At 49.1% G+C, this 24,818-nt stretch overlaps 1 protein-coding gene across 1 annotated transcript; it reads left to right on the top strand.

Moving 5' to 3' along the window:
• The first annotated feature begins 227 nt into the window (after nucleotides 1-227).
• On the top strand, nucleotides 228-24,818 carry SCIMP (SLP adaptor and CSK interacting membrane protein). The gene is made up of 5 exons (XM_045374772.3): nucleotides 228-291; nucleotides 12,424-12,547; nucleotides 15,655-15,718; nucleotides 20,247-20,320; nucleotides 24,033-24,818. The coding sequence occupies exons 2-5, from the start codon at nucleotides 12,436-12,438 to the stop codon at nucleotides 24,206-24,208; spliced, it is 426 nt and encodes a 141-aa protein (XP_045230707.2). The 5' UTR covers nucleotides 228-291; nucleotides 12,424-12,435; the 3' UTR covers nucleotides 24,209-24,818.

The raw sequence follows: 24,818 nt of genomic DNA, 5'->3' as shown, positions 1-24,818 counted from the left end.
TGTGACTGCTCATTTGAGTCAGAAGCAGCCAATTCAACAAAATGGTTAATTGGTTTCCCCACCCCATCCCCCATGTTCAGGGGCCGTGGGCCTCGCTGGGAGTTTCTGTCTCACAGTGTTAAATGAGGGAACCCAACTCCGTCAAAATGCTCCACTGGCCACATTTCTCAATGTCGCCACTCACACGCCCTCAGAAACAGGAAGCCTGTCCCTTGCCTCCTCCAAGCAGAAGATGTCTCAGCAGTTCCAGGGTGCACAGGAGCTTTCAAGAGTCACCCTCATTGTGAGCTGGTGAGTTTGTCACACATGAGCTGGTTTCTTACCTGGATCTGTCTCTGCGTGGGAGTCGGCATCCCGTCGCTCTTCTTGAGACTAAGGCTACCACTTCCAGGAATGCTCAGGGCAAACTCGTCTGTGGGGGCACCTCACCCACCCACACTGCCAAGTCTCCACCCTGGCCCCTGGCCCCCACCAGGACCCCCTCCCGCACCATGAGGGTCCTCTGGTGGGTCTTGCGGGAGCGACACAGGGCAGTGAGAAGATTCTGGCTTCCGGACAGCCGCGGGTCGTCAGCTTCCCTGGAAAAGGGATGCTTGCCTAGCGATGACGCCTGGGTCTCTCCCCCGTGGGCAGACTAGAAAGGGGAAGTGGTCAGGATGAGGCTCACTGTCTCGAGCGGTGGGTGAGGGCCTGTGAGTGAGGAATGCCTCTCGCCAGCTGTGCCTGAACCGCAGCACTCCGGCCACTGCTGTCTCCTTAGCCGCTCGGATACCTTCACAGTTCAGGTAAGCATCTCGGCTTTCCAAGGGACAGTTTCCTGCTCTCTTCCCAGTAGACATCTGTCAGCGCCGGCATCAGGGCATGTGTCCCTGGGAGCCACCGATGGGCACCGGGCCAGGGGATTGCAGCCTGGGGCCCTGGTACGACTGCTGGGTAGGGTTGGAGAAAAACTTGCATTGAAGAATCTGCTCTGCCGGTAACTGGCTGAGTGACCTGAGGCATCGCTTCACCTCTCTGGGCCTTTTCCTCGTGTGTATGTCGCGGCGATAAAGAAGTCAACCTCTCGGGTTGAAATGAGATAATGACTGGGAATGAGAGGTGTGAACTGTAACGAGTTATTCCCACTCTCTGGATGCCGATAGTGTGTTTTGGGACTGATATGTGAGAAGACTGTCATGGTGCCGTGCTGGAGGTAGGGGTGGGAGCAAGGCACTGACTGTGTCCATTTATTTATTTTTATTTTATTTTATTTTATTTATTTAGCTATTTTTGAGACGGAGTTTTGCTCTTGTTGCCCAGGCTGGAGGGCAGTGACGCGATCTCAGCTCACTGCAACCACCACCTCCCGGGTTCAAGCGATTCTCCTGCCTCAGCCTCCCGAATAGCTGGGATTACAGACACGCGCCACCACACCTGGTTAATTTCTGTATTTTTAGTAGAGATGGGGTTTCACTGTGTTGGCCAGGCTGCTCTTGAACTCCTGACCTCGAGTGATCCGCCTGCTTCAGGCTCCCAAAGTGCTGAGATTACAGTGGTGCGAATTTAGGCTACGTCTTGGGGCTCTTGGATGAAAGACCTGGAACACCTCCAGTCTTGGTACCGCTGTCATTGCATCTCTGGCTTTAAGTAGCTCATTAGGCACCTTCCCTTCCAGAGGCCTCGACATCAAAGTGTGTTGGGCTGGTGTGAGTTCTCGGTGGAGCCATCTGCTTTTGCCCTCTAGAAAATTATTTCGAGAAGAGACCAGGGTTCGGCTTCGCCATATCCACTCCCACTGCCCTGTGTATCCACTTGTCCCCGAGGTCTTGGCCGTGAAGCAATGCAGAGCACAGGCTTCACTCTGCTTCAGTGGTAAATAACGACTGAGAGGCAGGTGGGGTGCGGTGGCTCACTCCTGTAATCCTAGCACTTTGGGAGGCCAAGGTGGGCAGATCACAAGGTCAAGAGATCAAGACCAGCCTGGCCAAGATGGTGAAATCCCGTCTCTACTAAAAATACAAAAATTAGCTGGACGTGGTGGCGGGTGCCTATAGTTGCAGCTACTCAGGAGGCTGAGGCAGGAGAATCGTTTGAGCCCGGGAGGTAGAAGTTGCAGTGAGCCAAGATTATGCCACTGCACTCCAGCCTGGTGACAGAGCAAGCAAGACTCCATCTCAAAAACAAAAACAAAAACAAAAACAACCAAACAAACAAAAAAACTACTGAGAGGCTTAAAGCAAGGAAAGGACAGGGTCACACTGGTATTTGGCAGCCAGTGGGAAGCCAGATGGGGACTAGGGACCAGCGAAAATGGAATGGTCCAGGTACAGAGATGAGGACTTAGACTACATTTGGAGGCTGATGGGCTGAAGTGGGGTGGGGATGGGGCCATGGGAGAAAGAGGAATGAGGTGAGGTTTCCGGTCTTTCCCAGAAGTGAAAGGATAGAGAAAGGGAGAAGAGAGGCTGGACTCCGTTTAATGACCCTGCCCTGCACTTCCCCATGCACACTTGGGTTTTAAGTTGCCAGTGACTATCCACATGACCATTTCTGGTGCTGACATCAGTGAGAAGGACAACTGGAGCCAGACTCAGTGGCTCATGCCTGTAATCCCAGCACTTTGGGAGGCCGAGGCAGGTGGATCACTTGAGGTCAGGAGTTTGAGACCAGCCTGGCCAACATGGCAAAACCCCATCTCTACTAAAAATACACAAAAATGAGCCAGGTATGGTGGTGCATGTGTGTCTGTAATCCCAGCTACTCAGGAGGCTAAGGCAGGAGAATGGCTTTAACCGGGAAGTAGGGGTTGCAGTGAGCCGAGATTGCACCAATGGAGTCTAGCCTGGGTGACAGAGCAAGACTCCATCTCAAAAAAAAAAAAAAAGAGAGAAGGACGAGTGAGAACAAGGCCTCACTGAGCATGAACAGCAACAGTCTGGGAATTAGAGGTGAACTGGGGCAAGAGCTGCTCAGGCCAACCAGCCTAAATGTTCTCTACAGCCTCTCAGACCCTTGAGATCTAGGCTGAGATTAGTTCGAACCCTTATTCTAGGCCTGTGGAAGTCCAAAGCCCTCCCCAAGACTTCTGTGGACTCCCGAGGAGTCCACCTCTTTTTCCATGGTCAGCAATGGGCCTGCAGCCTCTGTGGGTTTAACTGTTTATGTTGCACTGTTTCTATTCCACCCCTTTCTTAGTTCCCCACACCCCCAGAACAAATCTGCTCACAAAACCACTGGCAGATGCAGCAGACTTTACCAAAGACTAAGCGGGGGGCCACCAGAGGGGCTTGTAACGCACCAGTGCAAACAACTACGCACGGAACATAACAGGGCCCTGTTCTGAAAATGTCTTTGCCACCCCATCCCTGAGGACTTTCTATCAGTTTCTTCTCTTGTTACCAAATGAGGCCCATTCTGCTCATCGCACAGTAAGCCAATCACTGAGGTGACCAGTTTTTTTTTTTTTTTTTTTGAGACGGAGTCTTACTCTGTCGCCCAGGCTGGAGTGCGGTCGTGCGATCTCGGCTCACTGCAACCTCCGCCTCCCGGGTTCACGCCATTCTCCTGCCTCAGCCTCCCAGGTAGCTGGGACTACAGGCGCCCGCCCCCACGCCCGGCTGATTTTTTGTATTTTTTAGTAGAGACGGGGTTTCACCGTGTTAGCCAGGATGGTCTCGATCTCTTGACCTCGTGATCTGCCTGCCTCGGCCTCCCAAAGTGCTGGGATTACAGGTGGGAGCCACCGTGCCGAGATGAACAGTTTTGCAGCAGAGAATGTGTTTATTCATGAGGCAGCCAAGTGAGGAGATGGGAAAATAGGTCTCAAACTGACTTCCTCAAAGATGGGGTTTAGAGACGTTGATGGGACAAAGAAGCAGGTGGCCTAAGGTGTAGGGAAGGTGATTGGAGGCAAGGAAAAGTAAGGCATCAGCGATCTGTGCAAGCCTAGTCAAGCTTCGTGGTTCTTCATAGGATGCAGGTTCACAAAATGGTGGCATTAGCATGACTGAGGATGGAGTTTTTGGTGCTCTGACATCAAACGTCACCTACTGGACACTCTCACAGACCAAGCTGAAGGACTGATGGTCATAAGTGGCTTGAACTGGATAAGAGCTGACCACACGTTCCTGAAAAACAACTTTTTTTTTTTTTTTTTTTGGGATGGAGTTTCACTCTCGTCACTCAGGCTGGAGTGCAATGGTGCGATCTTGGAGGCTCACTGCAACCTCCACCTCCTGGGTTCAAATGATTCTCCTCCCTCAGTCTTCCGAGTGGCTGGGATTACAGGCGCCCACCACCATGCCTGGCTAATTTTTGTATTTTTAGTAGAGATGGGGTTTCACCATGTTGGCCAGGCTGGTCTTGAACTCCTGACCTCAGGTGATCAGCCCACCTTGGCCTCCCAAAGTGCTGGGATTACAGGCATGGGCCACCGCATCCAGCCCCTGGAAAACAACTTAAACAACCATTACTATGATGGATAACAGAGATGTTATCCAGCAGGAAGCTGGTGGAATTCCAGTTAAATATTGCTTAGCTACATGACTTTTAGCTATATAGGTTTTTTTTGTTTGTTTGTTTTTAAAGACAGGGTCTTACTCTATAACCCAGGCTAGAGTACACTGATGGTGATCACAGCTCACTGCAGCCTCAACCTCCTAGAGTCAAGCCTTCCTCCCACCTCAGCCTCCTGAGTATCTGGGACTACAGGCACACGCCGCCACATCTGGTTTTTTGTTTGTTTGTTTTTAGTAGAGACAAGGTCTTGCCATGTTGCCTAGCCTGGTCTTGAACTCCTGGGCTCAAGTGATCCTCCAGCCTCGGCCTCCCAAAGGGCTGGGATTACAGGTGTGAGCCACTGATCCCAGCAGCTATATAGGTTTTAAGATCAACTAGAAGCAAGTGACTAAAATCAAGTAAAGTAGGTTAAGTTCCGCAGGCCTAATCTAGCCTGGGTTCACTCCCACCTTTGTACCATCCTGCTGGCTCCCCTTCTTCTCACCCTTCCATCCCTTCTTCTCATCACCTTCCCTCCCAGAACTCCAAATTCTCCCCCTCTATAACCCAGAGGAATTTAACATTCCCCACTTCCTACCAGCAAACTTCATTCCTAGCCCCGCCAGCTTTGCAGACCTGGAGATCCTCTGCAGGGAGAATAGGGAATTCTGCTCGTCGGGTAGCTGCCCTTCTTAGAAGACACTTGGCGATTGTAAATAGAACTTGGTTGGTTTGCCCTTAATAATGCCTCATGCTTGGTGATCTTCTGCACACAGAGCTCTTTTGCATGCATCATCTCTTGGAAGCTTTTCAGAAGCCTGCAAGGAGATGTTAAACGTCTTATTCCAAGTGCAACAGCTAAGTGGGAACAGGAAACATATTCCCCCTGGCCAGGTGCAGTGGCTCATGCCTGCAATCCTGGTACTTTGGGAGGCTGGGGCTGAGGATCACTTGGGGCCCGGAGTTTGAGACCAGCCTACGCAACATTTTTTGTGCATCTACAACATTTTGTTGTCTTTACAAAAAGGAAAGGAAGGTAAAGGAGAGGAGAGGAGAGGAGGGGAGGGGAGGGGAGGGGAGGGGGAGGAGGGGAGGGGAGGGGAGGGGAGGGGAGGGGAGGGGAGGGGGAGGAGGGGAGGGGAGGGGGAGGAGGGGAGAGGAGAGGAGGGGAGAAGAGAAAGGAGAGGAGAAAGGAGAGGAGAAAAAGGAGAAGAGAGAGGAGAGGAGAAAAAGGAGAGGAGAGGAGAGGAGAAAGGAGAGGAGAAAGGAGAGAGGAGAGGAGAGGAGAGGAGTGGAGAGGAGAGGAGAGAAAGGAGAGGAGAGGAGAAACGGAGGGGAGGGGAGGAGAACTTGTTTCCCTCGATGGCCAGCCTATGGCCCTTCAATGCTTCATTTATGTGAATATGTGTATAACTTTCACAGTGTAAACTATATTTCTTACTGAACATCTTATTTTAAAAATGCTAAATAGGCAGAACACCGTGGCTCATGCCTGTAATCCCAGCACTTTGGGAGGCCAAGGCGGGTGGATCACCTGAGGTCAGGAGTTCGAGTCCAGCCTGACCAATATGGTGAAACCCCATCTCTACTAAAAGTATAAAAATTAGCTGGGTGTGGTGGTGTGTGACTGTAGTCCCAGCTACTTGGGAGGCTGAGACAGGAGAATTGCTTGAATCCGGGAGGTGAAGGTTGCAGTGAGCTAAGATCCGGCCATTGCACTCCAGCCTGGGTGACAGAGCAAGACTCTGTCTCAAAAAAAAAAAAAAAAAAAAAAAAAAAAAAAAAAAAAAAAGCTAAATAAACCCACAGTCTCAGAACTTCCTGGTGAAGGAAAATGTGATTTCTGTCCCTGACGCCCTGGAAATGCCCCTTGGAGAAATGAAAGTGAAGCTGACGTGGTGGCTGCCTTCAGCTGCTCTCCCACTCACCCGCCCTCTTCCCTGTGGAATGTCTTGCCAAATCCTTTCCACTGAAACCACCCAGAACTGCAACAGGCTCACTCATGTTCCTTGAAAATGTCATGGACAACTAGAGGAATGGGGAGAAACAAAGGGGAAGCTGGAACTCCACCTCCCCAGCATTGTATGGCCACTGCTTCCCAGCCAGCCTCTTGACCCCAGTAGCCAAAGGCCAGCGTGTGTTCAGATGAGGCTTTGGAATTAGACTGCACAGCACAGGAATTTCAGGTACTGGACCCAAAGTGACTTCTGCCTGCATTCTCTGGGGGGAAGTCCATCTATGGCAGGGTAAAGAGACTGGGGCATCATCCATTCTTTCACATATTCACAGATATGTATGGAATGTCCTGCCCCGGGTGATGTTCTAGGCTCTAGAAACACAGTGGTAATTACAGACAAAGCCTCGGCTCTTACGGCTCTTATGGTGCTTACCCATCAGTGTGGGAGACAGACAAGGAACAAATAAACAAAGAGGACAAATACACCAAGAGACAACTGTCACTGTCACAGGCTCAGTTGGAAGAAAAATGCATTTCACTTTTTTTTTTTTTTTGAGACAGGGTCTTGCACGGTCGCTCAGGCTGGAGTACAGTGGCACAGTCATGGCCCAATGCAGCCTCACACTCCTAGGCTCAAGCAATCCTCTCACCTAAGCTTCTTGAGTAGCTGGTACTATAGGCATGTAGCACCTCGCCTGGCAAATTTTTAAATTTTTTTGTAGAGACAAGGTCTTGCTATGTTGCCCAGGCTGGTTGCTAACTCCTGGCCTTCAGTGATCCTCCTGCCTCAGCCTCCAAAAGTGTTGAGATTATAGGTGTCAGTCACTGTGCTCAATGCATTTTTTTTTTTTTGAGACAAGATTTGGCTCTGTCACCCAGGCTCCAGTGCAGTGGCATGATTGCAGCTCACTACAGCCGCGACTTCCTGGGCTCCAACAATCCTTCCACTTCAACCTCCCATGTAGCTGGGACCACAGACGCATGCCACTATGCCCAACTTATTTTTTATTTTTTAAATTTTTTTTGGAGAAGGAGTCTAGCTTTGTCACCCAGGCTGGAGTGTAGTGGCGCGATCTCGGCTCACCACAACCTCCGCCTCCCAGTGTCAAACAGTTCTCCTGCCTCAGCCTCCCAAGTAGCTGGGATTACAGGTACCCACCACCACGCCTGGCTAATTTTGGTATTTTAGTAGAGATGGGGTTTCACCATGTTGGCCAGGCTGGTCTTGAATTCCTGACCTCATGATCCGCGAGCCTCGGCCTCCCGAAGTGCTGGGATTACAGGCATGAGCTACCACACCCAACATATTTCACATATACATATTGCAGGGGTAGTGACATCCCTTCATGTAGCTGAGGAGCTCTCCTTGGGATGCAGCAGACAAGGAGGAAGGACGGCCTCACAAGAAAGGCTCCATCAACTGAAATTGTGAAGAAAGCGCCATGGGAATGGGGAGTGGGGGCTGGGCTGGAAGGTGGAGGAGTTGGTGTGTGCTGTTGGACTGCTCTGCTCAAGCCAGCTCCTCCCACCTCAGCCCCCAGGCTGTTGATTTTGCCTCCCAACTCAGAGGAAATCGAAACTTAAGTGTGAGCTCTCAACTTCCTGCCCCCAAGCCCCTTCTCTCCGGTTCTGGTTCTATTGGGTGTCACTCCCTTCTCTAATCCTTGTTCCCTTTTTTTTTTTTTTTTTTTTTTTTTTTTGAGACAGTCTCGCTCTGTCGCCCAGGCTACAGTGCAGTGGCGCGATCTCAGCTCACTGCAAGCTCCGCCTCCCGGGTTCACGCCATTCTCCTGCCTCAGCCTCCCAAGTAGCTGGGACTACAGGTGCCCGCCACCTCGCCTGGCTAGTTTTTTGTACTTTTTAGTAGAGACGGGGTTTCACCGTGTTAGCCAGGATGGTCTCGATTTCCTGACCTTGTGATCCGCCTGTCTCAGCCTCCCAAAGTGCTGGGATTACAGGCTTGAGCCACCGCGCCTGGCCCTTGTTCCCTTTTGAAAGTTCATTCTGGGTGGGGCGGTGGCTCACGTCTGTAATCCCAGCACTTTGGGAGGCTGAGGAGGACGGATCACTTGAGGTCAGGAGTTCAAGACCACCCTGGCCAGCAGGGTGAAACCCCTGAGTAGCTGCGGAGGAGCTTAACCTCCTGAGTAGCTGGGACTACAGGCGCATGACGCCACGCCCGGCTACATGTGAGTGTGTGTTTGTGTGTCGTGTGTGTTTGCATAGAGACAGGGTCTTGCTGCGTCGCCCAAGCTATCTTGAACTCCTGGACTCAAGTGATCCACCTGCGTTGGCCTTCCAAAGTGCTAGGATTACAAGCGTGAGCCACTCACTCAGCCAGTACAAACACTTCTTTGCAATCCTTCAGTAGCCCTCAGCAGTCCTGTACTCACAATCTTATCAGCCCTCTGTGGCCACAACTCCAGGCCTGCTAGCACAGGTAGGATGCAGCTTCCATACCTTCCCAGGGCCTGAACTTGGTCATGCAGCCATCGTGATCTTCCCATTGTCCATACTCTCTGTCATCCTTCCCCAGGGCTTCCCCTGTCTGGAAGCACCTTGGCCATTAAACCAGCCTGGTGGCCTAGAGGACTTCCTACTGGAACTAGAATGTGATTCTCTTAGGCCCCTTCTCTCAGCTGCCCTCTCTCAAAAAGCAAGCTCTCCTTGGTTCTGCTGAAAATGTGTCGGCCGGGCGTGGTGGCTCACGCCTGTAATCCCAACACTTTGGGAGGCCGAAGCAGGTGGATCACCTGAGGTCAGGAGTTCGAGACCAGCCTGGCCAACATGGTGAAACCCCATCTCTACTAAAAATACAAAACAAATTAGCCGGGCGTGGTGGCACACACCTGTAATCACAGCTACTCGGGAGGCTGAGGCAGAAGAATCGCTTGAACCAGGGAGGCGGAGGTTGCAGTGAGCCGAGATCGCGCCATCACACTCCAGCCTGGGGGACAGAGCGAGACCTCATCTCAAAAAAAAAAAAAAAGAAAAGAAAAGAGAAGAAAAAAAAAAGTGTCTCTCTGCAGTCCATTTCATTCGTAAGAACAAAACTGACAAAAACTATTTATCACTCTGAGTAGTTCTGAAAATGACCCAGGGTTTCCCTTTCTGACAATATCATTCCACTTCCTCTTTCCCGAGAAACTGATGAGAATGAAATTTCCTTGACCTTGAAACCTAAGCAATAGTTTTTCTTGGAGGCTACACTACATGGTGAATTTCTTCTTTTCAGTGTTATCAAAGTAAATGTACCTAGTGCAAGAATCCAGTAATGCAGAGAGTTTATAATGAAAAGCAACAGTCCCTGTCTTCCCGCCTCATCCTTTCACGCAGCCCCCTCCTTCCACGCAGTCACAATCCAGATACAACAGCTTTGAATGCGCAGGTCCTGGTATTTATCTCTATCACTCTAAAGAGTATCGTTTCAGGAAAACTCTGCCGACGGTGTTTTTCCTCTGTTCTCACACACCACCACAATCAACACAGAAAAGGGCTTCTGTGACCAAATGTGTGCGGGTTTTTTCCCCCCACACACCAAGCAGTGAACACCAGCTGGGTGTTCTCCAATTCAATGCCAGCACTATAGACCCAGAGATAGCATCAGATCCCACAGCTCAGTCCCCAAGACTGCTGCCCCCAACTCCCCAGACATTGGTCGCAAGTCCGGGCCTCTGGAACTTGAGAGCAACCAGCTTCAAAGTTGGGGTTCTCACAACTCTCACTTTGAGATCAGTGTTTTTTTTGAGATGGAGTCTCACTCTTGTTGCCCAGGCTGGAGTGCAATGGTGCAACCTCGGCTCACCACAACCTGTCTCCTGGGTTCAAGCAATTCTCTTGCCTCTGTCTCCTGAGTAGCTGGGATTACAGGCGTGCACCACCATGCCCAGCTAATTTTTTGTATTTTTAGTAGAAAAGGGGTTTCACCATGATGGCCAAGCTGGTTTCGAATTCCTGACCTCAAGTGATCTGCCCGCCTTAGCCTCCCCAAGTGCTGAGATTACAGGCGTGAGCCACTGCACCCAGCCTTTGTTTTTATTTTGAGATGGAGTCTTGCTCTGTTGTCCAGGCTGGAATGTAGTGGTGTGATCTTGGCTCACTGCAACCTCCGCTTCCTGGCTTTAAGCAATTCTCCTGCCTCAGCCTCCCGAGTAACTGGGACTACAGGTGCAAGTCACCACACTCGGCTAATTTTTTTATTTTTAGTAGAGACGGGGTTTTGCCATGTTGGCCAGGCTGGTCTTGAACTCCTGACCTGAAGTGATCTGCCTGCCTCAGCCTCTCAAAGTGCCGGGATTACAGGCATGAGCCACTGCACCCGGCCATGTTATGCAGTTTTATTGGAGGTTTGATGGTAACAAAAGGTGACACCACAGCATAACCTAGGTAGCAATTTAAAGCTGGACATGAGGCATTACTGTCCTAGAAATGCCTTGGTTATTTGCCACTGCGGGAGCTTCCTAACCAGGCTCTGACTTGCCGCTCTCTTCTTGACCTCTCTCTCTGCTGCTAACCTTTTCTAAGATTTTTCCCGGGCCGGGCGCGGTGGCTCAAGCCTGTAATCCCAGCACTTTGGGAGGCCGAGATGGGCGGATCACAAGGTCAGGAGATCGAGACCATCCTGGCTAACATGGTGAAACCCCGTCTCTACTAAAAATACAAAAAAACTAGCCGGGCGCGGTGGTGGGCGCCTGTAGTCCCAGCTACTCGGGAGGCTGAGGCAGGAGAATGGCGTAAACCCGGGAGGTGGAGCTTGCAGTGAGCTGAGATCCGGCCACTGCACTCCAGCCTGGGCGACAGAGCGAGACTCTGTCTCAAAAAAAAAAAAAAAAAAAAAAAAAAAGATTTTTCCCCTCTCTGGTCTGTCAGCTTCCAGCCCCCAAATGCCTGTTAACTCTCTCATGCAGATCAACTCAATTTGCCCTATCTCTTCAGCTTCACCCTTCTGACCATATCTCACTCAAAGAGACCCATCCAGCTATTTTTCTAACCCTCACCTCAAACAAGAGCTCTTAAAATTTCTCTCCCCTGCTATGCATTAAATCTGACTTGTCCTTGTGATTAAAAACAACTGTTCGAGACCAGCCTGGACAACATGGTGAAACCCCGCCTCTACTAAAAATATAAAAACTAGCCAGGCGTGGTGGCGCACACCTTTAATCCCAGCTACTCAGGAGGCTGAGGCAGGAGAATTGCTTGGGAGGTGGAGGTTGCAGTGAGCTGAGATTGTGCCACCGCACTCCACCCTGGGCAACACAGCAAGACTGCTTCTCAAAAAACAAACAAACAAAAAAACAAAAAAAACCCTGCCGTCAATTATTGCTTTAAATGGCACCTTCCCCCTCCTGCTGCATGTCTGAAAGAGCAATGATGATGTCTACCATTTCTAGAGGGCCCAGTAGGTACATGCTTGATCTCCAGTCCTCACAAACTGCATTGAAGTAGGAGGTATCATCCCCATATTACAGACGAGGCTCACAGAAGGTCGAGTGACATGCCTGAGGTCCCCCAGGTGTTAATCAGTAGGGTATGGCTGTGAACCAGCACCTGATTCCTAAGCAGATGTCTGCATCTCTACACAACACAGTAGATTAGCTGGGCGCCGTGGCTCATGCCTGTAATCCCAGCACTTTGAGAGGCCAAGTCGGGTGGATCACCTGAGGTCAGGAGTTCGAGACCAGCCAGGCCAACATGGTGAAACTCTGTCTCTACTAAAAATACAAAAATTAGCTGGGCGTGGTGGCAGGTGCCTGTAGTCCCAGTTACCCTGGAGGCTGAGGCAGGAGAATCACTTGGACCTGGGAGGTGGAGGTTGTAATGATCTGAGAGCTGAGATCATGTCATTGCACTCCAGCCTGGGTGACAGAGTAAGACTCCGACTCAAAAAAAAAAAAAACAAAAACAAAAACACAGTAGATAACTGCCCTACCCCACCCCACCCCAGGATATCTTTCATTCATGCCTCATTCTTGTCTCTCCATTCTTCTCAGGATTCCACTGCAATGAGTTGGTGGAGGAACAATTTTTGGATCATCTTAGCTGTGGCCATCATCGTTGTCTCTGTGGGCCTGGGCCTCATCCTCTATTGTGTCTGTAAGTGGCAGCTTCGACAAGGTAATGGCCATCTTACCTGGGCAGGTGGAGGGAGGAGCCAGGTGGTTCTCAGTGCAGTAACGCACTGATCCTTTAGGGCAAGCAGTCAATCCTGGGCTTGAATGAGCTGAATTTTCATTAAGCATCTTGCATTCTGGGTTTGAGTCCTAGCCCTGCCACTAACATTATGTCTCTAGGCCTCAGTTTCCTCATCCGCGTAGTGAAAGGAGGGATGTCAACTAATCTCCAAGAGCCCTTCCAGCCCTAATCATCCGGTGAAAGCAGAATCTGTTTTAAGGCACAGTATGCTCAAGGGCTTTTTCTTTCCTGTGTGGCTACTGATCACAGCATCTTGAGAGAACACAAGTATATGGAATATTAAGAACTGTCGGCCAGGCCGGGCGCGGTGGCTCAAGCCTGTAATCCCAGCACTTTGGGAGGCCGAGACGGGTGGATCACGAGGTCAGGAGATCGAGACCATCCTGGCGAACACGGTGAAACCCCGTCTCTACTAAAAAATACAAAAAACTAGCCGGGTGAGATGGCGGGCGCCTGTAGTCCCAGTTACTTGGGAGGCTGAGGCAGGAGAATGGCATAAACCCGGGAGGCGGAGCTTGCAGTGAGCTGAGATCCAGCCACTGCACTCCAGCCCGGGCGACAGAGCGAGACTCCGCCTCAAAAAAAAAAAAAAAAAAAAAAAAAAGAACTGTCGGCCAGGCGCAGCAGCTCACGCCTGTAATCTCAGCACTTTGGGAGGCCGAGGCAGGCAGATCATGAGGTCAGGAGATCGAGATCATCCTGGCTAACACGGTGAAACCCCGTCTCTACTAAAAATACAAAAAATTAGCCGGGCGCGGTGGCGGGCGCCTGTAGTCCCAGCTACTGAGGAGGCTGAGGCAGGAGAATGGCGTGAACCTGGGAGGCGGAGCTTGCAGTGAGCCAAGATCGCGCCACTGCACTCCAGCCTGGGAAACAAGAGTGAGACTGTTTCAAAAAAAAAAAAAAAAAAAGAACTTTCTTGAGTAATAAAATATGGACTCAACCCACAGCCAACATGTTTGGCCACTATGATTGCCTTCTCTGAGACCATACTCTGAATCTTCTGGTATTACCTAGACCAGAAACCTCTTGGTACCCTCAGACATAAATAAGTGGTCTGGGGATTAACAGTAACTTTAGATTATCTGTAAGTAGGGTTTCCACTTTCCTGTTCATTGCCAGAAACATGAGAGCCTTGATTCAATGGTGTGTTATCTTGACATCTCATCCCTTTAAATAACAACCTGGCCGGGCACAGTGGCTCATGCCTGTAATCCCAGCACTTTGGGAGGCCAAGGTAGGCGGCTCACTTGAGGTCAGGAGTTCGAGACCAGCCTGCCAACGTTGCAAAACCCTGTTTCCACTGAAAATGCAAAAATTAGCCGGGCGTGATGGTGGGTGCCTGTAATCCCAGCTACTCAGGAGGCTGAGGTGGGAGAATCACTTGAACACGGGAGGCAGAGGTTGCAGTGAGCCGACATGGTGTTACTGCACTCCAGCCCGGGCGACAGAGCGAGAGTCCATCTCAAAATAATAATAACAACAACAACAACAACAACAATGACCTAAGCAGGGAGTACACCTAACAAGAACAATGACCTAAGCAGGGAGTACACCTAGGGATGGTAAGCACACGGAGAGGTACAGCCACCTTCCCTGGGGCACCCTGGACTGGCATCCCTCAATGATGAAGCCACTATCCACCCACTGTATCTGGTCACAGCCTCCAGATTCCTGCTCAGCCCAGCTCAGTGCTGGCAGGTCACAGACAGACAAGAAGTGAAATCTTTCTGTCATTCTTCTCAATCTCTCTTTAGAGATAAGAAAATTAAGGTTCAAAGGAAGATGAGAGCTTCACTGAGGTGCCATAAGAACTGGTGGCAGAGTTGGGACCAGAACTCAGGCCTGCTGGGCTTCCAGTTCAATGTTCTTTCTTCTCTATTGTAATTAATTTTTTAATTAAAAAAGTGTATTCTGGGACCCTACAGTCCTCTGTCCTTTGCCCTTTTTTTTTTTTTTTCAGATGGAGTCTCTGTCATCCAGGATGCAGTGCAGTGGTGTGATCTGGGCTCACTGCAACCTCCACCTCCCAGGTTCAGGTGATTCTCCTGCCTCATTCTCCTCAGCAGGTGGGATTACAGGCGTATGCCATCATGCCTGGATAATTTTTGAATTTTTAGTAGACATGGGGTTTCACCACGTTGGCCAGCTTGGTCCTGAACTCCCGACCTCAAGTGATCCTCCAGCCTTGGCATCCCAAAGTGCTGGGATTACAGATGTGAGCCACCGTGCCTGGCCTCCTTTTGCCTTCTAAAAAGTTTTCATTCCCACCAGGTGCAGTGGCTCACACCTGTAATCCCAGCACTTTGGGAGGCCAAGGCGGGTGGATCACTTGAGGTCGGGAGTTCGAGACCAGCCTGGCCAACATGGTGAAACCCCCTGCCCTGTCTCTGCTAAAATTACAAAAATTAGCCAGGTGTGGTGATGGGCGCCTGTAATCTCAGCTACTCTGGAGGTTGAGGCAGGAGAATGGCTTGAACCCGGGGAGCAGAGGTTGCAGTGAGCCCAGATTGCGCCACTACACTCCAGCCTGGGCAACAAGAGCAAGACTCTGTCTGTGGGAAAAAAAAAAAGTTTCCATTCTCAAATATGGATGACCCTGAACTAAAAATTCTCAAATATGAATGACCCTGAACTAAAACTTTACCTCCTTTCTTTTTATCCTCAACCACTCCTATTAACAAGCAGGTTTTAATTTACGACAACTTATATGTCCAGCACATTACAGGATACAAACTGCTTTTCCGAGGCTTTATCTGATTTCCTCCCAACCACACTTTTGATTATTCATTCGACCAACATTTCTAAGTGCCACCTAAGTGCCAGGCATAGAGGAAATAAACACCACCCACACTGTGCCCGCCCTCACTGGGTTAGTGCAGAGGCTCTGTGGTCAGACAGTCTGGATTCAAAGTCCAGTTCTATCATTTATTAACTCGGTGTCCCTAAGTGTGTTTTTTCTGGGTTCAATTCGAAAATCACAACTTTTGCTAATTCTTCTTCAATGAACATGCTTTTCCTTCTCTTAGGCAAGAAATGGGAAATTGCCAAGCCCTTGAAAAACAAGCAAGCAGATGAAGAAAAAATGTATGAGTAAGTGGGGAGGAATCCTTCTGCTTTTTACTGTTGAGAACTGCCTGTTCACTTCCACTCTTGCCCCTCCACTCTGTACCAGTATGACTGAGGCATCTGCATTTCCTGTAGAGCTGGTGAGATGTCACACCTGCCAAATCTCTCCACATAAGGGCAGAGACTCAGGACACTGTTAATGCTGGGCAAGTCCTCCCTCCTCTTGTCTCTGTTTTTTTTTTTTTTTTTTTTTTTTTTTGAGACAGAGTCTTGCTCTATTGCCCAGGCTGGAGTGCATTGGTGCCATCTCGGCTCACTGCAGCCTCCACCTCCTGGGTTCAAGCAATTCTCCTGCCTCAGCCTCCCAAGTAGCTGGGACTATAGGTGCCCGCCACCACGACTGTCTAATTTTTTGTATTTTTAGTAGAGATGGGGTTTCGCCATGTTGTCCAGGCTGGTCTCGAACTCCTAACCTCGTGATCCACCCATCTCATCCTCCCAAAGTGCTGGGATTACAGGCGTGAGCCACCGCGCCTGGCTGGAGACACTCTTATCAGGGAGGCTATTCCAAGGGTTTAGATATTATTTCCCAGGAGCCAGTCAAGAGCCAGTCCTTTCTTTGGAATATATACACTATCTAAAACAAAACTTACTCTTGGGGCGAGATGCAGTGGCTCATGCCTGTAATGTCAGCACTTTGGGAGGCCAAGGTGGGAGTATCACTTGAGGCCAGAAGTTCAAGACCAGCCTGGACAACATAGTGAGACACCGTATACAAAACATTGTTAAACCTATGCTTTTCTAAAATGCCTTTGACTGTAGCTTCAGGGATCCAGCAAATAAGACTCCCCCTGCCTCCATCAATTCTGATCCCCTTCAGGAATAAGACAGGTGACTAAAATACTGCCTTTTAAAAGAATACAACTGGGGCCAGGTGTGGCAGCTCACACCTGTAATCCCAGATCTGGGAGGCCGAGGCGGGCGGATCACCTGAGGTCGGGAGTTTGAGACCAGCCTGACCAACATGGTGAAACCCCGTCTCTACCAAAAATACAGAAATTAGCCGGGCATGGTGGCGGGTGCCTGTAATCCCAGCTACTTGGGAGGCTGAGGCAGGAGAATCGCGTGAACCTAGGAGGTGGAGGTTGCAGTGAGCCAAGATTGTGCCACTGCACTCCAGCCTGGGTGGTAAGTGAAACTCAAGTCTCAAAAAAAAAAAAAAAAAAAAAAAGGCCGGGCGCAGTGGCTCAAGCCTGTAATCCCAGCACTTTGGGAGGCCAAGATGGGTGGATCACGAGGTCAGGAGATCGAGACCATCCTGGCTAACACAGTGAAACCCCGTCTCTACTAAAAAATACACACACAAAAAAACCTAGCAGGGCGAGGTGGTGGGCGCCTGTAGTCCCAGCTACTTGGGAGGCTGAGACAGGAGAATGGCATAAATCCGGGAGGCGGAGCTTGCAGTGACAGTGAGCTGAGATCTGGCCACTGCACTTCAGCCTGGGCCACAGAGGGAGACTCCATCTCAAAAAAAAAAAAAAAAAAAAAGCAAAAAAATAAAACTGGTATTGGCCTGGGGCAGTGGTTCATGCCTATAATCCCAGCACTTTGGGAGGCCCAAGGGGGAGGATGGCTTGAGGCCAGGAGTTTGAGACCAGCCTGGCCAACATAGTGGGACCCCATATCTGAAAAAAATACCGAAATTAGCCAGGTGTGGTGGCGTCTGCTTGTAGTCCCAGCTACTTGGGAGGCTGAGGTGGGAGGATTGCTTGAACCCATGAGGTCGGGGCAGCACTGAGCTGTGATGGTGCCACTGCACTCCAGCCTGGGTGTCAGAGTGTGATCCTGTCTCAAAAAAAAAAAAAAAAAAAACAGGCCAGGCGCGGTGGCTCAAGTCTGTAATCCCAGCACTTTGGGAGGCCAAGATGGGCAGATCATGAGGTCAGGAGATCAAGACCATCCTGGCTACCACGGTGAAACCCCGTCTCTACTAAAAAATACAAAAAACTAGCCAGGCATGGTGGCGGGCGCCTGTAGTCCCAGTTACTCGGGAGGCTGAGGCAGAATGGAGTGAACCCGGGAGGCGGAGCTTGCAGTGAGCCAAGATCGCGCCACTGCACTCCAGCCTGGGCAACAGAGCGAGACTCCGTCTCAAAAAAAAAAAAAAAAAAAACCACAAGCAAACAAAAAAGAATAAAACTGGGATTGCAGAATGTGGCTCTTTTCTGTGAGCTAGTGAGTTTCCTAATTTGGAACTGGGTGACTTTCCCGCCCAGTTCACAGGCAGCTCCAGAGAACCTCAGGTCTCCCCCACCGAGCAGACCCCTTTCTGTGAATGGCAAAGACCAGAGCAGGATTTGTGATTTCTGCAGTCAGGCCAGCTCTGGCGGAGAAAATGAGGGGAGCTAGACTTTTCCCAAATTTAGCAGTCAGATGAGTTGCTTTCTTCCCTTAAGAAGAGCTACAGAGGGGTGGAGAGAGCTGTCAATGGAGCTCTACCCCCATGTCCCATCTGCACTCAACCCAACAACCTAAAAATGTTTCTTCATTCCCAGGGGGACTTTATAGCATACAGGAGTCAAATCAGTGTACCTAGGGGGATGGAGGCCCAAATAAGGAAGCTTTCTTAAGAGTTTCTCTTTTAGTTAAAGCTTTTTACCAAAGTATAATATAAATACAGAAAAATGGAAATACTAAGTGTACAACCTGATGAATTTCCACGAACTGAACAGACCCAGGTAACTGGCACCCAGATCAAGAAATAATTACCGGCACTTCAGAGGCTTACCTTATACAGCCTTTCAGCTGTTACATCCCAAAGGTAATCACTGTCTGTGACAGTATAAATTAGCTTTTTGGGTTTTTTTGTTTGTTGTTTGTTTGTTTGCTTGTTTTTGAGATAGAGTCTCGCTCTGTTGCCAGGCTGGAGTGCAGTGGTGCGATCTTGGCTCTCTGCAACCTCCGCCTCCCGGGTTCAAGCGATTCTTCTGCCTCAGCCTCCTGAGTAGCTGGGACTATAGGTGCACACCACCATACCTGGCTAATTTTTGTATTTTTAGTAGAGACTGGGTTTCATCATGTTGGCCAGGCTGGTCTCAATCTCCTGACCTCATGATCTGCCCGCCTTGGCCTCCCAAAGTGCTGGGATTACAGGTGTGAGCCACTGCGCCCAGCAGCTTTTTGGTTTTTATGCAATTTATTAATGGCATCATACAGTATATATTATTTGGTGTTTGGCTTTTTTGCTTACATCATTTTTATGAGATTCATTGTGTGTGGTTGTAGATTATTCATTCTTGTTGCTATAGAACATTCCACCGTGGGAGTACACCACTATTTATTTATTTTTTATGTTGAGACAGGGTCTCACGCTCAACCAGGTTGGAGTACAGTGGTGCAATCATAGCTCACTGTAACCTCAGATTTTGGGCTTAAGTGATCCTCCTGCTTCAGTCTCCTGAGTAGCCGGGACTACAGGTGTATGCCACCATAACCAGCTAATTATTTTGATTCTTTTGTAGAGACAGGGTCTCCCTGTGTTGCTTAGGGTCTCCCTATATTACCCTTAAACTCCTGGGCTCAAGCTGTCCTCCCTCTTTCACCTCCCAAAGTGCTGGTATTACAGATGTTAACCACCTTGCCCAGTCGCTATACTATAATTAATCTATCCATTCTACTGCTGATGGGCATTTGGGTTGTGTGATGGCAAATTTTATGTGTCTCTGCTTCTCTGGACAACCCAGACTAACACAGGTAGTGTCCAATTTGGAGCTGTTATGAATAGTGTTGCTCTGAACATTCTAATGCATGTTTTGGTGAATATATGTGAGCATTTTGATAGGCTGTAGACCCAGTAGTGGAAATGCAGTCTCAAGGTGTGTGTACATTCTGCTTTAGGAGTTCATCTGCTTTTGTTTTTTGGGTTTTTTTGTTTGTTTTGAGACAGAGTCTCGCTCTGTTGCCTAGGCTAGAGTGCAGTAGCATGATCTTGGCTCAATGCAACCTCCGCCTCCCGGGTTCAAGCGATTCCCCTGCCTTAGCCTCCCAAGTAGCTGGGATTACAGGTGAGCATCATCATGTCCGGCTAATTTTTGTATTTTTAGTAGAGACGGGTTTTCACCATGTTGGCCAGGCTGGTCTTGAACTCCTGACCTCAGGTGATCCGCCCACCTCGGCCTTCCAAAGTGCTAGGATTACAGGCATGAGCCACCATGCCTAGCTCATCTGTTTTGCAAATAGAAATACATCTGGTGCCTACCGCTCCTAAATCAGCTCAGGTGAACCAGGAAGATATGCTCCATGCTCTGAATTGTAGCACTTTTATTTCCTTCCCCTCAGTTTCAGCCATTTCCTGGGCTAGAGGAAACAGTTTCATTAGGGTGCCAATTACAAATGGGATCCAGGACCTACAAAGGAAAGGAAATGCTTCCGATTTGTAAAGACCAAGATTTGAATGTTCAACCCATTCACTTTCCTTGATGTTTTCTCTTAAATCTGCTGGGAACAGGCATGGCCCAAATCAAACACTGATTCTCTCTTTCTGTCTCTCTAGGAATGTTCTTAATGAGTCGCCAGTTCAATTACCACCTCTGCCACCAAGGAATTGGCCTTCTCTAGAAGACTTCTGTAAGTATATTTTACTGGTAGCAGTTTCATTTAGGGTAGGATAACAAGTTTATCAAGGTGTCTTTTTTCTTTTTTTTTTTTTTTGAGATGGAGTCTCACTCTGTCACCCAGGCTGCAGTGCAATGGCGCGATCTCGGCTCACTAGCTCACTGCAAGCTCCGCCTCCCAGGTTCACACCATTCTCCTGCCTCAGCCTCCCAAGTAGCTGGGACTACAGGCACCTGCCACCACGCCCAGCTAATTTTTTTTTTTTTTTTTTTTAGTATTTTTAGTAGAGACGGGGTTTCACTGTGGTCTCGATCTCCTGACCTCGTGGTCCACCCACCTCGGCCTCCCAAAGTGCTGAGATTACAGGCGTGAGCCACGGCGCCTGGCCCCTATCAAGGTGTCTTAGATAGCTCAGGCTGCTGTAACAAAAATACCATAGACTGGGGTGCTTACCCAACAGAAATTTGTTTTCTCGTTGTTCTGAGACTGGAAGCCCGAGATGAGGGTGCTGGCCAATTTCTGTGAGGTTTCTGGTGAGGGCCCTCCTCCTGGCTTGCAGGCAGGTGCCTTCTTGCTATGTCCCCACAAATGGCCTTTCCTTGGTGCATTCAAGCTGGGGAAGAGCGTCGGGGAACCAGATTTCTGGTGTTTCTTCTTACAAGGACACTGATCCTGTTGGATCAAGGCCTCATCCCTATGGCCACATATAGCCTCACTGGGGGTTAAGGCTTGAACACATGAATTTTGGGGGGACACAAACATTCAGTCTGTAGCACTAGGATTTATAGATTTAGCATCCTGATTATTTTACTTTTGAGGCAGAGTCTTGCTCTCTCACCCAGGCTGGAGTGCAGTGGCGTGATTTCGGCTCACTGCAATCTCCACCTCCTAGGTTCAAGCTGTTTTCCTGCCTTGGCCTCCTGAGTAACTGGGATTATCAGCGCACAGCACCACACTCAGCTAATTTTTTGTATGTTTAGTAGAGATGGGGTTTCACCATATTGGCCAGGCTGGTCTTGAACTCCTGACCTTAAGTGATCTGACTGCCTCGACCTCCCAAAGTGCTGGGATTACAGGCATGAGCCACCACACCCAACCAGCATCCTGTTTAAAAGAGACAGCCAGAGGCCAGGCACAGTGGCATATGCTTGTAATTCCAACACTTTGGGAGGCCAGGGTGGGCAGTCGACTTGAGCTCAGGAGTCTGAGAGCAGCCTGGGCAACATGGCAAAATCCTATCTTTACAAAAATTAGCCAGTGTGATGGTGCACACCTATAGTCCCAGCTACTTGGAAGGCTGGGGTTGGGGGATCGCTTGAGCCTAGAAGGTCTGTAGTGAGCTATGATAGCAAATCACTGCACACCAGCCTGGATGACAGAGTGAGACCCTGTCTCAAAAAAAAAAAAAGAAAAAGAAAAAGAAAAAAGGGGGCAGAATAAGTACCAACGCCCCCAATATCCTGATATAAATGTGTAAATTCATGTTCAAATTCCAGCTTGGAACATAAACAGAAAGAAACATGGGGTGTCACTAGGCCTCTCACTTCCTATCAGAAAAACTCTGCCTGGTTCCTTTCACTGGAATGTTCTTCCTTAAGCTCTTTGCATAGCTGGATTTTCCTCATCCTTCAGATGTCAGCTCAAAAGTCACCACCTCAAAGAGGCCCTCTCTGACCACTCAACCTAAAGTAGTCCTGCTAATTTCCTTTATGAAACTGACAGTTATCCAAAATTGTGTTATTTACTTGTTGTTCATTTGTGTATTTTTGATCTTCTCCACTGGAGTATAAACTTCAGGAAAACAGGAACCTTTCTTGTCCACCACTATTCATATTTATCCACTACCTAGAGCAGGGCGTGAGGCTTAGTTGATACTTAAGAAAAATATTTTGATTGGCTAGATAAACAATATTAGCTACCATTTACTGAGCATGCGCTGTGTTTTAGATCCCACACTAAGCACTTTAAAGGTATTAGCTCATTCAGTCCTCACAACAACTCTACAAGCCAGGTACTTTTTTTTTTGAGACGGAGTCTCGCTCTGCCACTCAGGCTGGAGTGCAGTGGTGTGATCTTGGTTCACTGCAAGCTTCGCCTCGCACATTCACGCCATTCTCCTGCCTCAGCCTCCTGAGTAGTTGGGACTATAGGCGCCCGCCACCACACCCGGCTAATTTTTTTTGTATCTTTAGTAGAGACGGGGTTTCACTGTATTAGCCAGGATGGTCTTGAACTCCTGACCTGGTGATCCGCCCACCTCGGCCTCCCAAAGTGCTGGGATTACAGGCGTGAGCCACCGTGCCTGGCCCAAGTCAGGTACATTTTTATTCCCCTTTGACAGATGAGGATGCTGAGGCACAGATAAGTGGTTTACCTATAGTTACACAGCTAATGCTGCTGGAACCTGAACATGAACTCAGGTCTGTCAAACTGCAGAGTTCTGCAAATAGTGGCATTTCAGGTTTTCTTAGGAAAAGATGAGATTGTGGGAGAGGCAGTTCCTATCCCCATCAAAGATGGAGCTGAGCTGTTTCAAGCTGTTTCATCATCCTTCTATTACTTATGGACCTGTTCTTTTTGTTTTTTTGTTTTTCTTTTCTTTTCTTTTCTTTTTTTTGAGACATAGCCTCATTCTGTTGCCCAGGCTAGAGTGCAGTGATGCTATAATGGCTCACTGAAACCTCTACCACCTGGGTTCAAGCAATTCTCCTGTCTCAGCCTCCTGAGATGCTGGGATTACAGGCACCCACCATCACACCCAGCTAATCTTTGTATTTTTGTAGATTCGGGGTTTCACCATGTTGGCCAGGCTGGTCTTGAACTCCTGACCTCAGGTGATCCGCCCACTTCAGCATCCCAAAGTGCTGGGATTACAGGCGTGAGCCACCACCTCTGGCCTCCTATGGACCTGTTCTGTACTAATTCCACCTTTTGAAAATAATGCCATCCCCTTTCTTCTTAGCAGAGAGATTTGTACATAAGCAATTACGGAGAGTCCTGGAAAACAGTGTAAGTCACTGGAAGGGATGTGCCAAAAAGGAAATATGATTTATTTCACTTCCTTGTGAAAATTAGGATCTGTAACACAACAGCACTCATGACTACTGGGCTCTGGTCTGTTTCTTTTCATCCACCCTTTTTTTTTTTTTTTTTTTTTTTGAGACAGGGTCTTACTACGTTGTCCAGACTGAAGTGCAGTGGTGTGATCATGGCTCATTGTAGCCTCAACCTCCTGGGCTCAGGAGATCCTCTTGCCTCAGCCTCCCAAGTAGCTGGGACTATAAGCGTGCACCACCACATCCAGCTAATTTTTAAATTTTTCTGTAGAGACGAGGTCTCCCTGTGTTGCCCAAGCTGGTCTGGAACTCTTGGGCTCAAGTGATCCTCCCACCTCGGCCTCCCAGAGTACTGGGATTACAGGTGTGAGCTCCTGCACCTGACCTGGTCTGTTTCTTTTCTAAGCTTTTGCTTCATGGTTTCCATGCAGGGCAGTCTTAGGCAAAGATAACAGGAGTCAAGATGTCTGACTAATATTTTCCATTTACTCACTTGGGTGATCCGGAGACTGTGTCAGGTCTGCATCTGAATTTCCTCTGTAAAATGGGGATCTGGCCCACTAGAAGTGGGAAGATCACTGAAACGTGAAAATCACACTGAGCCACTGCGTCAAAAATATAAAAACACATGATAGCTTTGCATCTAAGGATCTTTTTGTGTATTCTAGCCCCACAGGAAACCCCAAGTCAGCCGCCACCTACATACTCATTGGTAAATAAAGTTAAAAATAAGAAGACTGTTTCCATCCCAAGCTACATTGAACCTGAAGATGACTATGACGATGTTGAAATCCCTGCAAATACTGAAAAGCATCATTTTGAAACAGCCATTTCTTCTTTTTGACAAAACTGAAGAGGGTTCACACGACTTATTTTAAAACAATGAAGAATGGTTAACTTCAGTAGGTCTCTGGGCCCTGAAAGCCAGTGGTGATTTTATGAAGCTCTATAAGATAAAGCACTTGCCAAACCTTAGATGAAGGCACCCCGGCAATCAGATGACTGCAGCCAGAGGAGAGACATGGGTGCTCGGCTCTGAGGACTTAGAGGGGTCAGCCTTGCGTTGTTGAGGGAAGTTTCCACGGGAAGGACCATGGGGCTCCATGGCTCCCACCTGTGAGAAACTACTCATGGCCGGGCGCGGTGGCTCACGCCTGTAATCCCAGCACTTTGGGAGGCCGAGGCGGGCGGATCACAAGGTCAGGAGATCGAGACCACGGTGAAACCCCGTCTCTACTAAAAATACAAAAAATTAGCCGGGCGCGGTGGCGGGCGCCTGTAGTCCCAGCTACTTAGGAGTCTGAGGCAGGAGAATGGCGGGAACCCGGGAGGCGGAGCTTGCAGTGAGCCGAGATCGCGCCACTGCACTCCAGCCTGGGCAACAGAGCGAGACTCCGTCTCAAAAAACAAAAAACAAAAAAAAAAAAAAAAAAGAAACTACTCATTTCTTGGCA

The sequence above is a fragment of the Macaca fascicularis genome, chromosome 16 (assembly GCF_037993035.2).
Source record: "Macaca fascicularis isolate 582-1 chromosome 16, T2T-MFA8v1.1".
Taxonomy (NCBI): domain Eukaryota; kingdom Metazoa; phylum Chordata; class Mammalia; order Primates; family Cercopithecidae; genus Macaca; species Macaca fascicularis.
Note: the sequence above shows the minus strand (reverse complement) of the source record. Positions and strands in the feature narration are given on the sequence as shown.